The sequence below is a fragment of the Heterocephalus glaber genome, unplaced genomic scaffold (genome assembly GCF_053883595.1).
Source record: "Heterocephalus glaber isolate CG9 unplaced genomic scaffold, H.glaber_assembly_v1.0 deba00001429, whole genome shotgun sequence".
NCBI lineage: Eukaryota > Metazoa > Chordata > Mammalia > Rodentia > Bathyergidae > Heterocephalus > Heterocephalus glaber.
In genome coordinates, this window is record NW_028258294.1 from 9,856,648 (window position 1) to 9,875,295 (window position 18,648).

General features: G+C 34.5%; 1 protein-coding gene across 10 annotated transcripts in view; it reads left to right on the top strand.

The window, feature by feature from the left end:
• Nucleotides 1-18,648, top strand: part of Deup1 (deuterosome assembly protein 1) — a 91,963-nt gene that overhangs the window by 18,340 nt on the left and 54,975 nt on the right. For 8 of the 10 annotated variants that reach the window (XM_021252563.2, XM_021252565.2, XM_021252559.2 and 5 more), the window contains 4 exons: nucleotides 6,146-6,241; nucleotides 12,226-12,357; nucleotides 17,178-17,291; nucleotides 18,104-18,346. In XM_021252563.2, coding sequence (XP_021108222.2) covers nucleotides 6,146-6,241; nucleotides 12,226-12,357; nucleotides 17,178-17,291; nucleotides 18,104-18,346 — 585 coding nt within the window. The remainder of the gene's footprint in view (nucleotides 1-6,145; nucleotides 6,242-12,225; nucleotides 12,358-17,177; nucleotides 17,292-18,103; nucleotides 18,347-18,648) is intronic. The other 2 variants (XM_021252554.2, XM_021252567.2) reach the window with 2 other exon arrangements.

Here is an 18,648-nt window from a genome sequence, read left to right on the forward strand (position 1 = left end):
ATAGAAACATCATTCATTATAGTCTTAAAAAATCATCAATTAACATCATCAGCCATTTTTTTACCTTAATTGGTTTTTCACAGGAACTTGGTTTCATGCATAGTTAAGTATATTATTTTTTGAGATGGTTAATTTAGTTATTGATATCTAGTTTCCATTAACAATAAGATGCAGGTCATCAGTCTTGGCACATTCACGGGATTATTCTCTCTCTTTCATACCTGTAATGGCACAGATATGTAAACAGGAGTCTTGGCTACATTTTAAGTTTATATTTATTTTTTAATTAATTTTATGGGTATATTTTAGTATACAATATAATGACATTCATCATTGGAAATTTGCACCTTTACATAATCTCTCTTGGTTCTTATTATTTCCCCATTCCCCTCCCCTCCCTTCAAAATGTCCATCATCCTTATTTACAAAGACTTTGTTTCCATTTTTTCATTTTCTCATTTAATTCCATTCCCTTTCCTTTTCCCTACCCCTCCCACTTCCCCTTCCCCTTTGCCCTTTTTTTCCCTATTTCACATTATCTATTATACCTTTTAGTCCTTATTTACACTTTCAGTTTCTCACACTAGAGGAACTATTCGGTATTTACACATGTGTGTCCTATTTATTTCACTTCAGAGTAGGACCTCAGTGTGCATCCATTTAGCTATAAATGTCTCTAATTTCTCATTTTTTTATGGCTGAGTGGTACTCCATTTTATTTAAAAAACCACATTTTCTTTACCAGTCTCCATTTGATAGGCAATTGGGCTGCTTCCAAGTTTTAGCTATTACACACTGTGCTGCTATGAACATGGGTGCACATATGTCACTGTGGTATGATTCTTTTAATTCTTTGGGGAAGATCCCCAGCAGTGGAATAGAGGGGTCAAATGGGACTTCCAGTCCTAGTTCTTTGAGGTATCTCCATACTGATTTCCACAGTGGTTGTACTAGTCTACACTCCCACCAGCAGTGGAGCAGTGTTCCTCTTTATTCATGATAGCAGCCATTCTTTCTGGGATGAGGTGGAATCTCAGCTTTGTTTTTATTTGCATCTCTCAAATGACCAATGATGTTGAACATTTTTTCATATGTTTATTTGCTATTTCTAATTCTTTGTCTGAGAAATGTCTGTTCATTTCTGATGCCCATTTTCAGATTGAGTCTTTAAATTTGGGAGGTCTGATTTTTTAAATATTCTTTATAGATTCTAGACAGTAGACCTTTGTCTGAGGAAGAGCAGGTGAAAATTTTTCCCACATTGTGGGTTGTCTCTTCACACTGTTGGTGTTTCTCTTGCTGTGCAGAAGCTTTTTAATAAGAAGAGATCCCATTTGTTGATTGTTTGTGCTAGTTCACAGGCAACTGAGGTTTTGTTCATAAAATCTTTTCCTACATCAGTGTCTTCAACAGTTCTACCTATCCTCTGTTCCAGCTGGTTCAGCATTTGTTTTAATATTTAGATCTTTAATCCATTTTGATTTTAGTTTAGTGCATGGTGAGAGATATAGGTCTAGTTTTAATCTTTGGCAAGTTGAAACCAAATTTTTCCGGCACCATCTATTAAAGAGGCTATCTTTCCTCCAGTGAGGGTGTTTGGCTCCTTTGTCAAAGATGAGGTGGCTGAGTGTGTCCAGAGTTGTTTCTGCATCTTCTAACCTGTTCCACTGGTCCTCAGGTCTGTTTCTTTGCCAGTACCATGTTGTTTTTATCACAATAGCTTTGTAATATACTTTGAAGTTTGGGGTTGTGATACCCCCTGCCATGTCTCTGTTGCCTAGAATTGCTTTTGCTATTCTAGGTCTCTTCTTGTTACAAATGAATTTTTGGATTGTTTTCTCAAGGCCCGTGAAGTATGCTGCTGGGATTTCAATTGGGATTGCACTGAATCTATATAGCAGTTTTGGAAGTATGGCCATTTTCACTATGTTCATTCTTCCTACCCAGGAGCAAGGGATGTCTTTCCATTTTCTGATATCCTCTTCAGTCTCTCTTTTCAGAGTGTTATAGTTTTCAGAGAAGAGGTCTTTGATTTCTTTTGTTAGGTTGATTCCTAGGTATTTCAATTTTTTGGATGCTATTGTGAAAGGAATTATTTGCCCTCTTTCTGTCTCAGTGAGTCTGTTGTTTGTGTAGAGGAAAGCTACTGGTTTTTGTGTGTTGACCTTGTATCCAGCTACTTTACTGAGTTTGGTTATTACGTCTAGAACACTTTTGTTGGAGTTCTTGGAGTCTTCTATATAGAGTATCATGTCATCTGCAAATAATGAAAATTTGACTTCTTCATTTCTTATCTTTATTCCTTTTATTTCTTTCTCTTGTCTAAATCCTGTGGCTAATGTTTCCATGACTATATTGAACAAGAGTGGTGACAGTGGACATCCTTGTCTTGTTCTTGATTTTAGTGTGAAGGATTTCAGTTTTTGACCATTTAGTATGACATTGGCTGTTGGTTTTTCATAGATGGCTTTATTCAGATTGAAGTAGAGACTATCTATTCCAAATTTGTAGGATTTTTTTAATCATAAATGCATGTTGGATGTTGTCAAATGCTTTTTCTGCATATATTGAGATGATCATATGGTTTTTGTCATTGGCTGTATTGATATAGTGTATTACATCGATTGATTTGTGTATGTTGAACCATCCCCTCATCCTTGGGATGAATCTCACTTGGTCAGGGTGTATGATCTTCTTGATGATCTTCTGCATTCTATTTGCCAGTATCATATTAACGATTTTTGCATGTATGTTCATTAGTGAGATTGGACTATAGTTCTCTTTTTCAGTTGGGTCTTTCGATGCTTTGGGGATCAAGGTGATGCTTGCTTCCAGGAATGAATTTGGGAGTATTGCTTCCCTTTCAGTTTTATTGAAGAGTTTAAACAGAAGTAGCAGTAGTTCCTCTCTAAATTTCTTGTAGAATTTGGCAGTGAAGCCATCAGGACCTGGGCTTTTCTTAGTTGGTAAGTTTTTAATTACATTTTCAATTTCATTGGTTGATATTGGGTTGTTTAGAATTTTTAGGTCATCTTCATTCAACTTTGGTAATTTGTAGTTATCTAGGAATCTGTCCATTTCTTCTGTTTTCTATCTTATTGGCATATAGGTTCTCCAAGTGGTATTGATGATCATCTGGATTTCTGCTGGGTCCGTTGTAATTTCATCCTTTTCATTCCTAATTGCATGGATTTGGGCCTTTTCTTTCCTTTTTCTGATAAGTTCGGCTAAGGTTTGTCAATTTTGTTTATTCTTTTGAAGAACCAACTCTTGGCTTCATTTTTGTGACATTCTCTTATTCTCCATTGCATTGATTTCACCTCTGATCTTTATAATTTCCTCCCTTGTATGAGCTTTGAGTTTGTCCTGCTCTTCTTTTTCTATAAGCTTGAGGTTCAGCATCAGGTTGTTTAATTGGGCTCGCTCTGTTTTCCTAATATGAGTATCCACTATGAATTTCCCTTGTGAGACTGTTTTCATTGTGTCCCATAGATTCCTATATGTTGTATTGTCATTGTCATTTAATTGTAGGAACTGTCTTATTTCTTCTTTACTTTCCTCTGTGACCCATTGTTTATTCAGAAGTGTATTGTTCAATTTCCATGTGTTGGGGTTTCTTTTGCTATTGATCTCCAATTTCATCACACTATGGTCTGATAATATACAGAGGGTAACTTCAATTCATTTGCAGTTTCTTAAACATGTTCTATGAGCGAGTATCTGGTTTATTTTGGAGAATGAGCCATGTGCAGCTGAAAAGAATGTATATTCTGATTTTGTGGGGTGGAACACTCTGTAAACATCTGTTAAGTTCATGTAAATGTTTTGTATACCTAACATGTACCAATAAAAGAATTAAAGGGAAAAAATAGTTTGATTGAGTACTAGTATGTCGTTACTTATTTTTGGTCTAGTTGATCTATCTATTTGTGACAGTTTGGTATTCAGGTGCCCCACTACTATTGTATTAGTGCTTATTTGATTTTTCATGTCCGATAGTATTTGTTTTATATAGTTGTGCACACTAGTGTTTGGTGCATAGATATTTATGATTGTTATCTCTTCCTCTTGGATTATTCCTTTTACAAGGATGTAATGCCTTTCTTTGTCTCTCTTAATCAGTATTGGTTTGAAATCCACTTAATCTGCAAAGAGGATAGCTACTCCTGCTTTTTTTCGGGTTCCTGTCACATAGAGTATTGTTTTCCACCCTTTAACTTTCATTCTATGAGTTTTTTTTAATTAAGTGTGTTTCTTGTATGCAGCATATTGTTGGATCTTGCTTCTTGACCCATTCTGCCAGTCTATTTCTTGTGAATGGTGAACTGAGACCATTAGTATTGATGGTTATAGCTGATACGTATTGAGTTATCATTGTCATGAGTTTTTCTTTTTGTTGGATTATCTCCCTTTGAGTTTAGTTTCTTGTCATGCCCAATGGATTCATTCTGCTGGGCTTCATGGGGTTGTGATCCTCATTGTCTTTTCCTAGGATATTGTCCAATATTTTTTAGAGTGCTGATTTGGTATTCATGAAGTTCCTCAGGTGCTCTTTGTCATGAAAGTATCTTATTCTTCCATCAATTCTGAAAGATAGTTGTGTAGGGTACATCAATCTGGGTTGGAGGTTGTTTGCCTTTAGGGCTTGAAATACATCACTCCAACCTCTTCTTTCCTTAAGGGTTTGCATTGAGAAGTCTCCTGTGATTCAGATGGGCTTTCCTTTGTATGTGATTTGTTTCTTTTCTCTCACTGCTTGTAGAATTTTGTTCTTCTGTTGGGTTTCTGGAATATGAACTATTATATGCCTATGTGTAGCTTTTTTTTTTTTTAATCAAGGCTAGTTGTAGTCCTATATGGCTCACTTGTCTGTATGTCAAGTTCTTTTCCCCTACTTGGGAAGTTTTCCACCATCACTTGTGTGAACAGTTTTTTTTTATGTCATCTGCACTCTCTCCTCTTTCTTCATTGACTCTGATCAGTCTTTTGTTATTCTTCTTTGCATTGCCTAACAGCTGCTGGATTGATTTCTTGTGGTCCCTTACAGTTTTAAAGAAATTTTTCTTTCCTGGTCACTAATTGCAATCCTATCTTCTATATCTGAAATTCTGGCCTTACATTGGTTCATTCTGCTGTGTAATCTTTCAATGGAGTTTTTAATCTCCTGGAAATCTGGTTTCTCCTGTTTTATGGATTCCTTTTGTTTCCTATGTTAGAATTCCATCATGTTTCTCAGCTCCTCTATTATTTTTAACTGTGTCCTCTCTAGATTTATTAATCATGTCTTGCGCTATGGGCACAATCTCTACTGTTATGGAGAAATTATTTCTGATTTCATTTTTTCCAGATATTCTTTTGTTGCCAGTTCAGGGAGTCCAGGTCGTTGAGTATCAGATTGTTCCATCTCGTTTTCCTTTGGAGTTGCTTTAGGTGATCTGGAAGTCTGGTTTTGAGACTTGTTTATGTGTCTTCTCACTTCAAATGGGGGGTGCTGCTGGCACCCACACAGCTCACCTCCTCAGTGCCAGGAGGGTTCTGCTCCTTGGCACTGGGTGTCTTATGTACTTTTAAAGCAGACCAACTAAATAAGCCAAATCCTTAACAACATTTCTTAGACATTCTTTTTTTAAATGTTAATTCCTATTTAAAAATGCAACAAATAATTACTCATGGTACTGCTAAAGCAGAGCTCCCCTTGCAGGCAGTGGAGAGTGTAGGGTGGGGGAAGAGGAGAGAGAGAAGAGAGTGAGGAAGGGAGCAGAGCAGAGGGGAGAGGAGGGGAGGAGAGACAGGGACACAGAGAATTGAATTATGCTAGGAGAGGTTTTACCTGAATAACAATGACATAGCCTCTCAAAAACATAATCCAAAGTAAATTCTAAATCTTTGTTTATAATTTGATAGTGATGAGCATCTTTTGTTAAAGATCTATTCCATACTGTATGTGTAGCTAGTGGAATACTATTAGCAGTGTTTGTTTTTTGTGAATTTAATTATTAATAACAATTTTAAGAACTCTAGTGTAAATATTTATTCTTGGTTTAGGACAGCAGTTTTATTTGAATTGTGCTTCTCTTTTGCACATTTTCTGGTTTTGTCAGGCAAAATTTCAAAAAAGAAAAATTAAATTTTATTCCTAATGCAGGTAGGGTTACTTCGACAGAAGTTGGACAGTCTGGAAAAATGTAATTTAGAAATGACTCAGAATTATGAAGGACAACTACAAACTCTAAAAGATCAAGTAAGGAAATTTGTTACAATTACATTACCCATTTTGCTATATGCTTTTGACTTACAGAACTGTATTAACTTTATTAAAACCAATTTGTGGCTGTTGTTTTGTTTGTGGTACTGGAATTTGAATCCAGTGCCTTTACAATGAGCTATACCTTCAGCCCTTTAGATAGGGTCTCACTAAATTGACTAGCTTGGGCTTCAACTTTCAATCCTGATCCTCCTGCTTCAGCCTCTCAAAGTCCTGGCCCTTGAGACATGCACCAGCACACCCAGATAAAACCAACTGTTTTTAGTACAAGCAAAGGTTCTTATATTTTAATTACACATTTAGCCCTGACTTTCATTGGTTTATACTCACTTTGTTTCATTTAGTAGATTGTCATCCTCTATACCTTCTTACCTCTTTAGCTGTTAGCACAGTACTAAACTAATAGTTTCCAGTTTCTCCAGACACTTGTTGACTGATTAAATTATAGTAATTAGATATATGAATAACAGCAAAGCCAAAATTATCTTTATTGATTACTACCTAACAAAGATAACCTTTTATCTATGACAATTTAAAATATGGAAGTCTGCTATTATGAAATAAATCATTGAAAGAATAAAACTGGTCTTCACTATTTTGTTACTGGTAGGGCTGTTTCATAAATCAGTGCTTCTGCATATTTCATGAGAGGGTAACTGATTTCTTTCTTACTCATCCCTATAGCTTACTGTGTTGACAAACAAAAAGCTTTCTCTCCCTTACCACAAATATCTCCTAGGGTAGTAATCATCTGAGCTCTGAACTAGGTGATGCTACATCCTTGCTTAACCTAGTAAATGAATCAATGGAAAATAGTTTTATTATGAGAGTTCACCTTATAACCAGTTTGCTTGGTGTGCAAAGATTTATATACAGTAATATAGTTAAAAGAGCCTAAAGTAGTTAATGATCTTTCAAAAGTACCTTTTAAAGAGAGGAGTCAGTCATTAAGACTGAAATTTTCTGATGCCATTTAACAAGTCTGATCTATTACCTTAACAGGTAAGACTAGAAGATGAGCTTAGCCCACCTAGGCATTTTGCCTCCAATTCAAGTAACTGGGACTAAATGGTACCTTGGATTATGAAATTACATATAGTTTTTTTCTAGGTGAGACTCCAAACATGTAAAACTTAAATCAGTAAGTCTAGTTTTTTCTATAATGGTCTAAAAAACAACATAAATATACAATAACTATAATTGTTACACACTCATATGCATATTTGAGACTTGTGCTGGCATATTTATAAAACAACACAAGACCACCCTGGAAAGTAGAGAGAAGATATTTCTTAGTTTGGTTAGGAACATTTGGATCCAAATAATGGCATGGTAATGAGTTCTCTGGGATTTCTTTTTGCCTCACATACTGTGTCACAGAGAAACTACAAATCTAGATTTGCCAGTGGGTGCAAACAAATAAAAAGAGGGCTAAAGAAATCTTGTCTCCAGCCAGATTGGGCAGGAGACAAACTAATTATATAAGACAATTTCACATAATAACTACTCCAACCAATACCACAGGCTGGGGGGAAGTACGGCCCCTTCCCACCAGCAAATGCTGAGCAGAAACCCAGATTTCCATCCTTTCCAAACTGTAACAAAGTAGCTCAGGCCCCCTACTTGTGTGCTGTCAGAGAAGACCGAGTTGAGAGTCAGAATATTTGTCATCACCAGACATTAACAAAGCTTCCCCCAACCAGGGGTTGTCAGTGGAAACCATGTACAGCCCTGGATTTTCCCACCTACTTATGGGCATGAGGTGTCCCATCCCCTCCTCTCCGGGGTGCTGAAGAAGCCTATGAGGATTCACCATGGCTTAGGGGCAGCAAGGCCATCCCTTACCCACTACAGTATCACTGAAGACCATGTGAGAGCCAGTAACAGGCATCCATGCTTCTCTTATCAAAGCGGGATCAGTGAAAAGCCAGTGTGGAGCATGAATTCTCACTCTCACTCAGCAGCAGTAAGGAGAGGAGCACCCCCTTGGGCACTGAGCCCAAGTTAAAACGTGGATTTCTCTTGCCACCTGGCAGTCATAAGGTGGCACTCCATTTTCCCTGCTGGTACATTTTCAGAAGAGGACCACTAAGATACAATATTTAAATAAAACCCAGAGACTCATAATAAAATGGCCCAAATTCCCAGGTTCCATTCGAAAATCACTCATGATAGCAGGAACCCGAAAGATACCAACTTGATGTCAATGTGAAAATGACACAGATATTAGCAGTATCTGACAAAGATTTTAAAGCAGCTGTTATAAAATTGCAATGAGCAATTACAAACATGTTTGAAATGAGTAAAAAATTAGTTCTAGCAAAGAAATTAAAATATAAAGAACTAAATGGAAATGTTATAACTGAAAGTATAATCAAATTGAAATTTCAGTGAGGGAACTCAGAAACAGTATGGAGAGAACAAAAGAACCTGTAAATTTGAATATAGTACAATAGAAAACATTTAATCTGCACAACAGAGAGAAAAACTAAAAGTAAATACTTCTGGAATGTATAATGAGAAGTTTAAAATTTGTATTATTGGAGTTCCAGAAGGAAAGCAGAAAGGGTATAAAGGTCTTCAAAGAAATGATAGCTCAAAAATTTGACAAAAAATATATGTATATATTCAAGAATCTGAGTGAAATGCATAAAGAATAAACAAAAAAATATGTAGCAGGACATATGACAACAAACAAACAAACTTGGAAGTTGTAAGAGAGAGGGAATACTATGCCCATAGGGGAAAATCAACTTAGATAACGATAGAATTCTCACCAGAAACTATGGAGCCCATAAGGAAATGGTACAATATATCCCAAGTGCTGAAATAACTATCAACCTAGAATTCTGTATGCAACAAAGATATCACTTAAGAATGAAGAATGGAATGGAGACATTGTCAAATGAAGGGAAACTAAGAGCAGTTCAGTGCATGAAGACTAAAAGAATGACTGATGAAAGTTGATACATGCCAATAATACAATACCAATTTTTACAGCAGTCCAATTCATAATAGCTAAATCTTGACCTCAGCCTATATGTCCATCAGTAGATGACTGGATAAATAAAATGTTCTCTTTATACATAATGGAATACTACTATGCTATAAAGAAGAATAAATTCAAGGCACTTATAAGAAAATTGATGCACCTTGAAAACACTATTAAGTGAAATAAATTAGATATACAAGCTTAAATACCATATGGTTTCTCTCATTTGAGTAATCCAAAGTATAAATAAAGATAAAAGATTGATAAAAGGAAACAGAGAGGTAAAGCTTATGCATATAGGAAGGGGACTAAGAGACTGAGGGTAGGGGGTAAAAGGGGAAGAGGACATAAGAAATACTGAAAGTGTATCATGTACATGTACCAACTATCTACAATGAAGGTAATCATATCTTGGGAACTGAATAATAATAGTAATGAAAATGGGAGAAGGGGATCTAGAGACAGTGTGGGGGAGAAGGCAAATAAAATGAATTAAGATAAGTTAAGTACATGTGCCTACTCCCTAAGATAAAGGTAAGTATGTACAGCAATCCTGTACTAGTAAAAAATAAATCAATAAAAAGAAGTTAGAAAGAAGGAATCTCTAGAAATCTGGAAGGAAAAAGAAAACACTGGAAAAAGTAAAAATAAGGGTAACAACAATATGCTTTCCTTCTCCCTTTGATTCACCTAGAATGACAGTGAAAAATTAACAAGTGTGAAAAGATTTAAGACAATTTTGTTTTAGATGGGGCAGAGTAAAAGAATATAAAGTAAAAGAATAGATTCGAACTGGCAAAATGTCAGCACCACTAGCCCGTGGTAAGTTATGGAAGTATAATTTAATACTTGCAGCAACCACGTAAAAAGTTATACAAAAGTTACACTCAAATTACTATAGATAAGTCAAAATGGATTCTGAAAAATGTTAAGTAACCTACAAGAACACAAGAAAGGCAAAAAAACCCAAAACAAACAAAAAAAGTAAAAACAAACCAAAAACTAAAAAAAAAAAAAGGTCAGGCTTAAAAAGACCGACTGGTACAGTAAATAATACATAACCCAACTCCATCTTCTATTCCCAGAAACTCACTTTAAATATAACTATATAAGCAAGTTGAAAGTAAAAAGATGGAAAAAATATACCATGCTAATATTAAAATAAAACAGAAATGCTGCCTAGGTAATTCAGTGAAGAAAGGTTAGTCTTTTCAACAAATGTATGGGGATAATCTGATAGCCACATGCAAAAAATAATTAATTTACCTTAAGCCACAGACAAAAATTAACTCAAAATCAAAGATCTAAATGTAAACGTTAAATCTACAAACCTCTTAGACGAAAACACAGGAGTAAACATTTGAGACCTTGGATTAGTCATGGTTTCTTAGCTATGTCACCAAAAGTACAAGCAACACAACAATTAGAGAAGTTTGACTTCATTCATTTTGAGTATGAATGGAAAATGGTGCAGAAACTTTGGAAAAGTGTTCCTCAAAAAGTTAAATTTAGAGCTACTATATCATGCAGCAGTTCTACTCCTAGGTATACGCTCAAGGGAATTGAAAACATATCCACACAAAAACTTGTATACATATTTACATAGTAGCATACTCATAATATCCCAAAGTGATTCAAATGTCCATCAATTGATAAATGATATAGTGTGATATATCCATGTAGTGGAATTTTATTCAGGTGATTTTATAATTGGTGATCATATCTCCATAGAAGAAATTATATTAGAAAAAAGGGAAAGCAGAATTGGCTACTTCAAATGAGATAATGTAGATAAGAATTATAGTTTTATTTGTAATAGCCTCAAATTGGAAACAATCAAAATGTTTTAATATGTGAATATTCAAACAACTGTGATACATTCATAGCATGAAATGTTATTCAGCACTAAAAAGGAATGAACTATAGGATCTCAATGATAATTGAGTGAAATAAGAAAATCACTCTCAAATAATCATATATTACATGATTCCATTTCATAACTTTCTCAAAATTCAAGATTATAGAGATAGAAAAAAATTAGTAGTTGCTAGGGGTTAGGGGTAGGAAGGTGGGGGTCATGGTGGGACCCTAAGAGGTAGTAGGAAGGCAGGAGTAGTTCTGTGTCTTTTTTGTGGTTGTTGTTTGGGGATCAAACCCAGAGTGCTACAGGCTAATTACAAGTTCTAGCACTGATCTGTAGCCCCAGCTCCTAGGTCTGTATCTTGATTGTGGTTATGGTCACTCAGATCTACATATGTGACAGAAGGGCATAGAACTATACACATATATTGGATCAATATCTCCTTCCTGTTTTGATATCATACTATATCAATAAGTTGTGCTTGTGCTATAGTTCAATAAGAAGTAAATAGTGGGGAAAACTGAGAAAGGAACTCAGAATCTCTCTATAATAGCTTTGTAACTTTCTGTGAACCTCTATTTCAATGTTAAAAGTATGAGCAGAAACACTTGAAAAAAGATATACAGAAATTTTCTCAGAGATGTTGATACACTATGATACTTATAGGAAATATTATCATTTAAGTTAGATATTCAGTTTTCCTGAACAAAATATAAGCTGGCTATTTTATAGATTGAGTTACTGAAATTGAAACTGTCAACACAAGATGGCACTAAATAAAAGTAAGAAAGAAAACTTGTTTTTTTTTAATTGTGAGCTTTGCTAATATTCAGTTTAAAACAAAACTGAACAAAACATTTATCAAGTGAATCATTGTTTAACTGTGCAGTTAATTAAGTCCCAAATTTACATGAAAGCTGAATCATGTTCAGCTTCAATAATTTAGTTTTAATAACTGGTTCTATCTTCACTAATTGGAACATTTAAGCTTTACTGCACTTTCTAATCATGACTTAAATTTTCAAAGAGGTACACAAGGAAAGAAATATTGTGAAATCAAGCTAGAAGTAACTGTTAATAGTAAAATGTTAGTATTTTTATTTACAGTTTTCCCAACTAACAAACAGCTTTGAAAAACTGAGATTACATCAGATGAAACAAAACAAAATTCACCAAAAAGAATTGTCTCACAAAGAAGAAATACCCTTTGAACTGAGCAATTTGAACCAGAAATTAGAGGTGAGGTATATTTTCTTAGTTTCTTTGTGTGTGTTAAAGATTGATTTTCATCACTGTTCACATTGTGGGGTGTTTCTAGTATACGCAGTATTATGTACAACTGTGGTAAAAACACCATTACAAATCAATCTTTCATTGAATGTATTTTCTTAGTGTACCTTCCCTTCAAGCACTTAGTGAATTAAAACATCACTTTGATTTATCCATCTTTTATATCTATCAGCATTTTGAGAGAGCAAAAAAAAACATTCAAAGAAACTGAAGCTGTTGAGTGAAATTAAAAGACACCCTTGGGGTCAGTTAAAGGAAATATCTAATAAATCTGTTAATGGCCATTCAACTGTTAGGTACTTAAATCCCAATGAAGCCTCAAAATAGTTTTCATTGCAAGGCTTAAAGTTTCAGGGTTTTTTCCTTAAAGGTATAGCACAGCTCCAATTTTGGTCACCCCTTATCTCCTAGAACTTCTAAATCTCAGTCTGTAGATTCACAATGTCACCACTTCATTTATTTTTATCCTTTTAATTTTCCAACTTTAGAGAACACAAACTAGCTATTTTTCTTCCCTATACTCTTTAGCATCCCTTCTATAAGACACATAACAGCAAGTAGATTCTACTGTAAATTCATGTCATCTAACCTTAGCTGGGTTCCCAGTGCTGCCCAATTATTATTTTTTAATTGAATCACCCTTATATTATCCCACACAATTTCTTTCATTCCTCTCATGTCCTAAATCCCAGCATTCCTGCTCCTAGCTAATGATCTTTTTTTCTTTTATTCATTGGTTAATAATGGTTCTGCACCTCCCAATTACCAAGTTCAGATACCTTTTTGGCCTCTTACTCTTCATATTTCAGCCCAAATCTGCCCCTTTGCCATTCCTCCTAACTAGTTGTCCCTGCTCTATTTCATACATCATCATCTTTCTCCTCAATTAACAATTCTCTGCTCCAAAATATCTTTAATAAAAGTAGAGAAAAATAAAGTCTGACATCACAGCCTTAAAACTAGGCTGTTGCAAGAACTTTGTAGGAAGTTGTGGATTTTGTTCTTTAAAAGTTCAGCAAATTTTATATCTTACTGGATAATATATACAGTTCTTCAAATACAAAATTACTATCAGCGGGTTGGCCCCCTAAGAGAATGCACAGTAGCACTGATTTCTTGGTTTTCACTGGCTCAGAAATTCCAGGCTGGCTTTAGAAGTATTGTGTTCTCATAGAGGACATCCAAAGATGTGCTGTGTAAAACACATGTTCTTTCACTCAAAATGGAGATCAAGTCACTGATTATCTATTTAACTGGCTTTTTGTGTGCTTTTGGGGAGACCCACATACATATAAATTGTTACAACAACAACAAAGCTTTACATTTATAATGTAAAACATACCCTGAAGACTCATTTATTTGCCTTGTCTCACAGAGATTCCATTTTTCCATCAGTAAGTGGTGTTTAAAAATATCTGATAGGTGCCATTGTGGTTATGGGGAAATGCACGGTGAAGCATTTAAGGGTGAAAATACATGAGGTCAAGAAATTGCTTCAAAATATTCCCAAAAAAAGGGTGGAGTGTCTGGAGAAATAAAGGTAGACCAAGTTGATGCTGGTTAAACTGGGTGAAAAGTATGTGAAAGTTTCCTTTATTCTCTACTTTCATGTATGAAATTTTTCCTAATAAAAAGTTAAAACCATGGCCCAAGGATTTAGCTCAGTGGTGCCACTGCTGGCCTCCCAAGTGCAAGGTCCCAAAGTTCGATCCCCGGTACCAAAAAAAATAAAGTTAAAACCATCTTACACATTGAGGTTTATAGAGTCCCTGTGATATAGTAATCACTAAAGACCATCTCCAAATATTTAGTTGAAGGTTTTCTTAAAAATAATCTAATAACAGCTACCACTAGAACTCTAATTTTAATGACAATGACTACTTCTAACTCTTGAATGTAAAGTCCAGGAAAGAATTTCCAGCCTTGGAGAAGACTTTACTCTGGATAGAGATCTAGGCAAGTCTACACATGCCCTGAAGCCTAGGCAGACAGCTCCAATCTCTACAAAAACCCTTAGAACTCTCTTTGGTCTCTACATGATACCATACTAGTACATATACTGTGCTGACTGACTAGTCTTGAAACCAGTCTTTCTATTTGACTGCTAAAGCCAAGTCTGTTTTAAGTACTTCCTAATATGTCTGTGACACACTTTTCTAGCCATTCTTGGCCTCATTTCTGCCTGTTGTAACATTAGTAAGAAATTAAGGTTAATGCTCCTGCCTCCCCCAATTCATGCTACAGAATATTTATTTGTGCTAGACAGATGATGCTAAGTATTTGTATTATTTAAAAAATATTTACTGCTTACATCAGCCTGGCTCAAATTTTGACTTCTTACTCCAAAGACACCTTTTTAAATTAAAAGCCAACAAGTATTTTAAACCTTAGACTTCACTGATTTGGAAATGCTACCTATTTTCTACTAGAGCCTGATTTTGTAAATTTGTTACAAATACTAAAAGTCTGGTTTCCTATAATTTTCAAATTGTTTCATGTCAGAATCAAAGTCAATAACTTTAAACAAACTATTTTCATTTACCTAATAAATATAGCTTATCATAAGGGATTCATATGTATTTAGAAGACAAAAGTATCCATCAAAATTTCTCATCATGCAATTTCAGGTAACATTGAAATACTATAAAAGCTTTCTAAGTTATAACTTTTCGTCATTCATTATTTTGGGACTGTAGATTTATAAAATGGAAATTTTTCTAAATGTTCTTTAAAGTCATTTCTCTATGGAAAATATGAAATTCCATGTTCTTCCCATTTTAAGCAAGATACAATTTACATCCTCTAAAATAGCATATTTATTTTCTAGCATAGCCAATCCAATCATTTCAGCCATCTTTAAAACAGTACAGATCACTCTGGTCAAATGAATTGTGTTTCAAATTGACATATTAGGGAAGATATCTGCATGGCTTTTATGTGACAAAATCACTATACCTATCATACTATAAATTGGTTCCTTATATATGTACATTTCCCTATTTTACCATATATTCCTTGCCTTTTTCTTTCAGAACAAAATTTTAACCATACAATAGTTCCAATTTTTCTTCTCTCCACATAACCTGGAGAATAGGTTGTTCATATTCCATGTATACATGTACACAATAATATGTAAGCAGGAATTTAGTAGTTGTAGAGTTTGTTTTCAACCATGTTGTTTTCTTTGGAAAATTTAGTGAGAAATTTCTACATTTTAGGGAATGTTAATACCATGCTTTTGCTTGTAGATTATACCTGGCCTTTTGTCAATGAAAAGCAATAGAAAAGTAATAAAATACACAATGCTTAGCATTAAGTTGCTTACAGCCTGGACAGAGAGATAAATGCAATGGCCTGCCCAGGACAAAATTGAGAAGTCTTCTTTGACACCTCCAAAGCCATATCCTTTGCTCACATTATTAAGTTGTGAACAGATAATCATGTTCTATGACTACATTACTTGAACAGAAACTTCAAGAGCTAAGCATACTCTATCAAGCCAGTTCTACCTTTTCTTCCCCAGGTAGCCCAATTGGTACTTTCTAAATGAAGTCTGATATGGTTTTTCTGTTCCCAAGAGTGATGATTTTGGCTTCAAATTGGACAATAGCTTTGAAAGCCACAAGGGATTTTAGTATGAGTTCAGGGTGCTATAAGAGAATACCATACACTGTGTGTCTTGAACACCAGACATCTATTTCTCACAATCTTGAAAGCTAGAAGCCCAAGATCAAAGTGCCACAATGGTCAGAATCTGTTGAGGGCCCCTCCTCCTAGTACACAGATGCCTATCTGCTGTTTGTATCCTCATATAGCAAGAAGAAAGAGAAAGAAAACTCTTTCATATCTCTTATTACAAGAGTTGGCTCTGGCATTATAACCTAATTACTGGCCCACCCCACCCCCATCTCATCACATTGGGCATTAGGCTTCCAGATGTGGATTTGGGAGAAGATACATTCAGTCCATAGCAGTCACCAAATAAGTCTACGCCCTGCCCTCTTAACAAAGGAATTCATTCAGTGACTTGAGTGGAGGAAATGAAAGAAAAAAAAAAGTCTTGTGTCAGGAAATAAAGTACTAGTTGAAGCAAAAGTTGTTTGAAACTACCTTATTAATAATCACCATTTGTTATCATAGACTTAGATTTATAAGTTGTGCTTTTTAATACATAAAATGTTTAATATTTTATAAAAGGATTAAGTTAAAAATTTTATATTTCCCTACCAAAAATTGAAAGATACAGGTTGAGCATACCTGCTCTGAAAATTTGAAATCCCAAATGCTCTAAACTCCAAAATTGTTTGAGCACTTGACATGATGCCATGAATGGAAAGTTCCATACCTGATCTCATATGATGAATACAGTCAAAACACAGGCACACTAAAAATACTGTATAAAAGTACCATTGGGCTATGTGTATAAAGTAAATATGAAATATAAATGATTCTTTTGTTTATACTCGGGTCAATTCCTCACGTTATCTCATTATGTATATACACGGATATTCCAGAATCTAAAATTTGAAGCATTTCTGGTGCCAAGCAATTTGGATAGGGGATAGTCTCAACCTGTAGTAATAAATCCTACATGAGTGCTTTGATACTTTTTTTGGTTTGGTTTGTTCTACTATGTAAAAAACAAATTTAATTATTTTTCTCAAAATGAAGAGGTACAAATGAAAGAATTCATTCTGCTTTCCTATTCATTGTGCTTTAAATGAATAATATACTTCAACTTGTGTTTGCCCCCCCCCCAATTTTTAAAGGAATTTAGAGTAAAATCAAGAGAATGGGACAAGCAAGAGATACTATATCAGACTCATCTGGTTTCTTTAGATGCTCAACAAAACTTATTATCTGAAAAGTATAATCAATTTCAGGTAAATTATCTAATACTACCCTCTAACTTAGAAGAAATTAGAGGCTAAGTATTGGTATCCTTGCCATTCAGCATGTAATCCATTTACAAATAGAAATGTAAATCAAGGAAAAATAACCAGAGTCAATCCAGTGGTGGGTGCAATCACAAGTAAATGAAATACATGTAATGATGAATTTAGTCTGCAAATCTGAAAGGATAATACTATTTAAAAATCCCATTGTGGAAATGATGTGTGTTTTTGTATGCCTATGGGCAGGCAGTTAAGATTGCTTGATTTGCTTTACATTTCCCTACATACTTCTAAGGCTGAGCATCTCTTCATGTATTTTGTAGCTGTTTTCATTTTCTCTTCTAGGAGTTGCCTATTAATACTTTATTTTTCTTTTGAGTTGTCTTATTGATGTGTAGAAATTTTATACAATGGGAATTATTAAACCTTACATGGGGTTGACAACATTTTTTCTACAATCTAAGGTTCTGTTTTATTTTATTTATTTTTGGTCATAGAAACTATTGTGTAATTTAATTAATAATTTTCTCTTTCTATAGCTTCTAGATTTTTTTTTTACTTAATAAGACTACCTTTAGCTCCCTCCCCTATTCAACAACTTTGCTTTGAAGTTATAAAAATGTATTTTCTCTTTATACTATCTGAAGTTGATATTTTAGAACAAACATAATACTGAATTATACAAGCCAAGCTTCATTATCTAGTAAAATATTCAAAGATTTTATTAATTCTTTTCTTAACTTTATGTAAGCTTAAATATGGTATTGTTCACTTAATCACTCAGTTTTCATATTCCCCAGAAACAGACACAAAATTATGAAACTCAATTAAATGGTAAAAAACAGTGCATAGAAGACAGCAGCTCTGAAATTCCTGGTTTGATATGTCAATCATATCACAGTTGTGAAACCAGTGAAAGAGATGAATTCATTATTGAAAAATTAAAATTGGCTGTGAATGAAATAGCATTAAGCAGGAATAAGTTACAAGATGAAAATCAGAAGCTTTTACAAGAACTGAAAATGTACCAAAGACAGTGCCAGGTGAAGACTTACGTTTTTATTTTCAAACTAATACTGCCTATGAGTTGTATTTATGTTCATTCAACAGGTAAATGGATCAGAAAACTAATTTTCTATTACATGTATAAATTCACCTCATATTTCCTAAGGGTGTAATTCCAACTTGATGAGAAAATTCAGTCATCCTGCAGGTACTTTACCACACAACTTGGTTCTGCAATGGCATAATAATAATGTACTCAGTGTGTTATAACAGTAATCACAAATCCATTGACCTCTGGCCATATACTACCACCTGTCCCTCCTATTTTCCCTGATCCTGT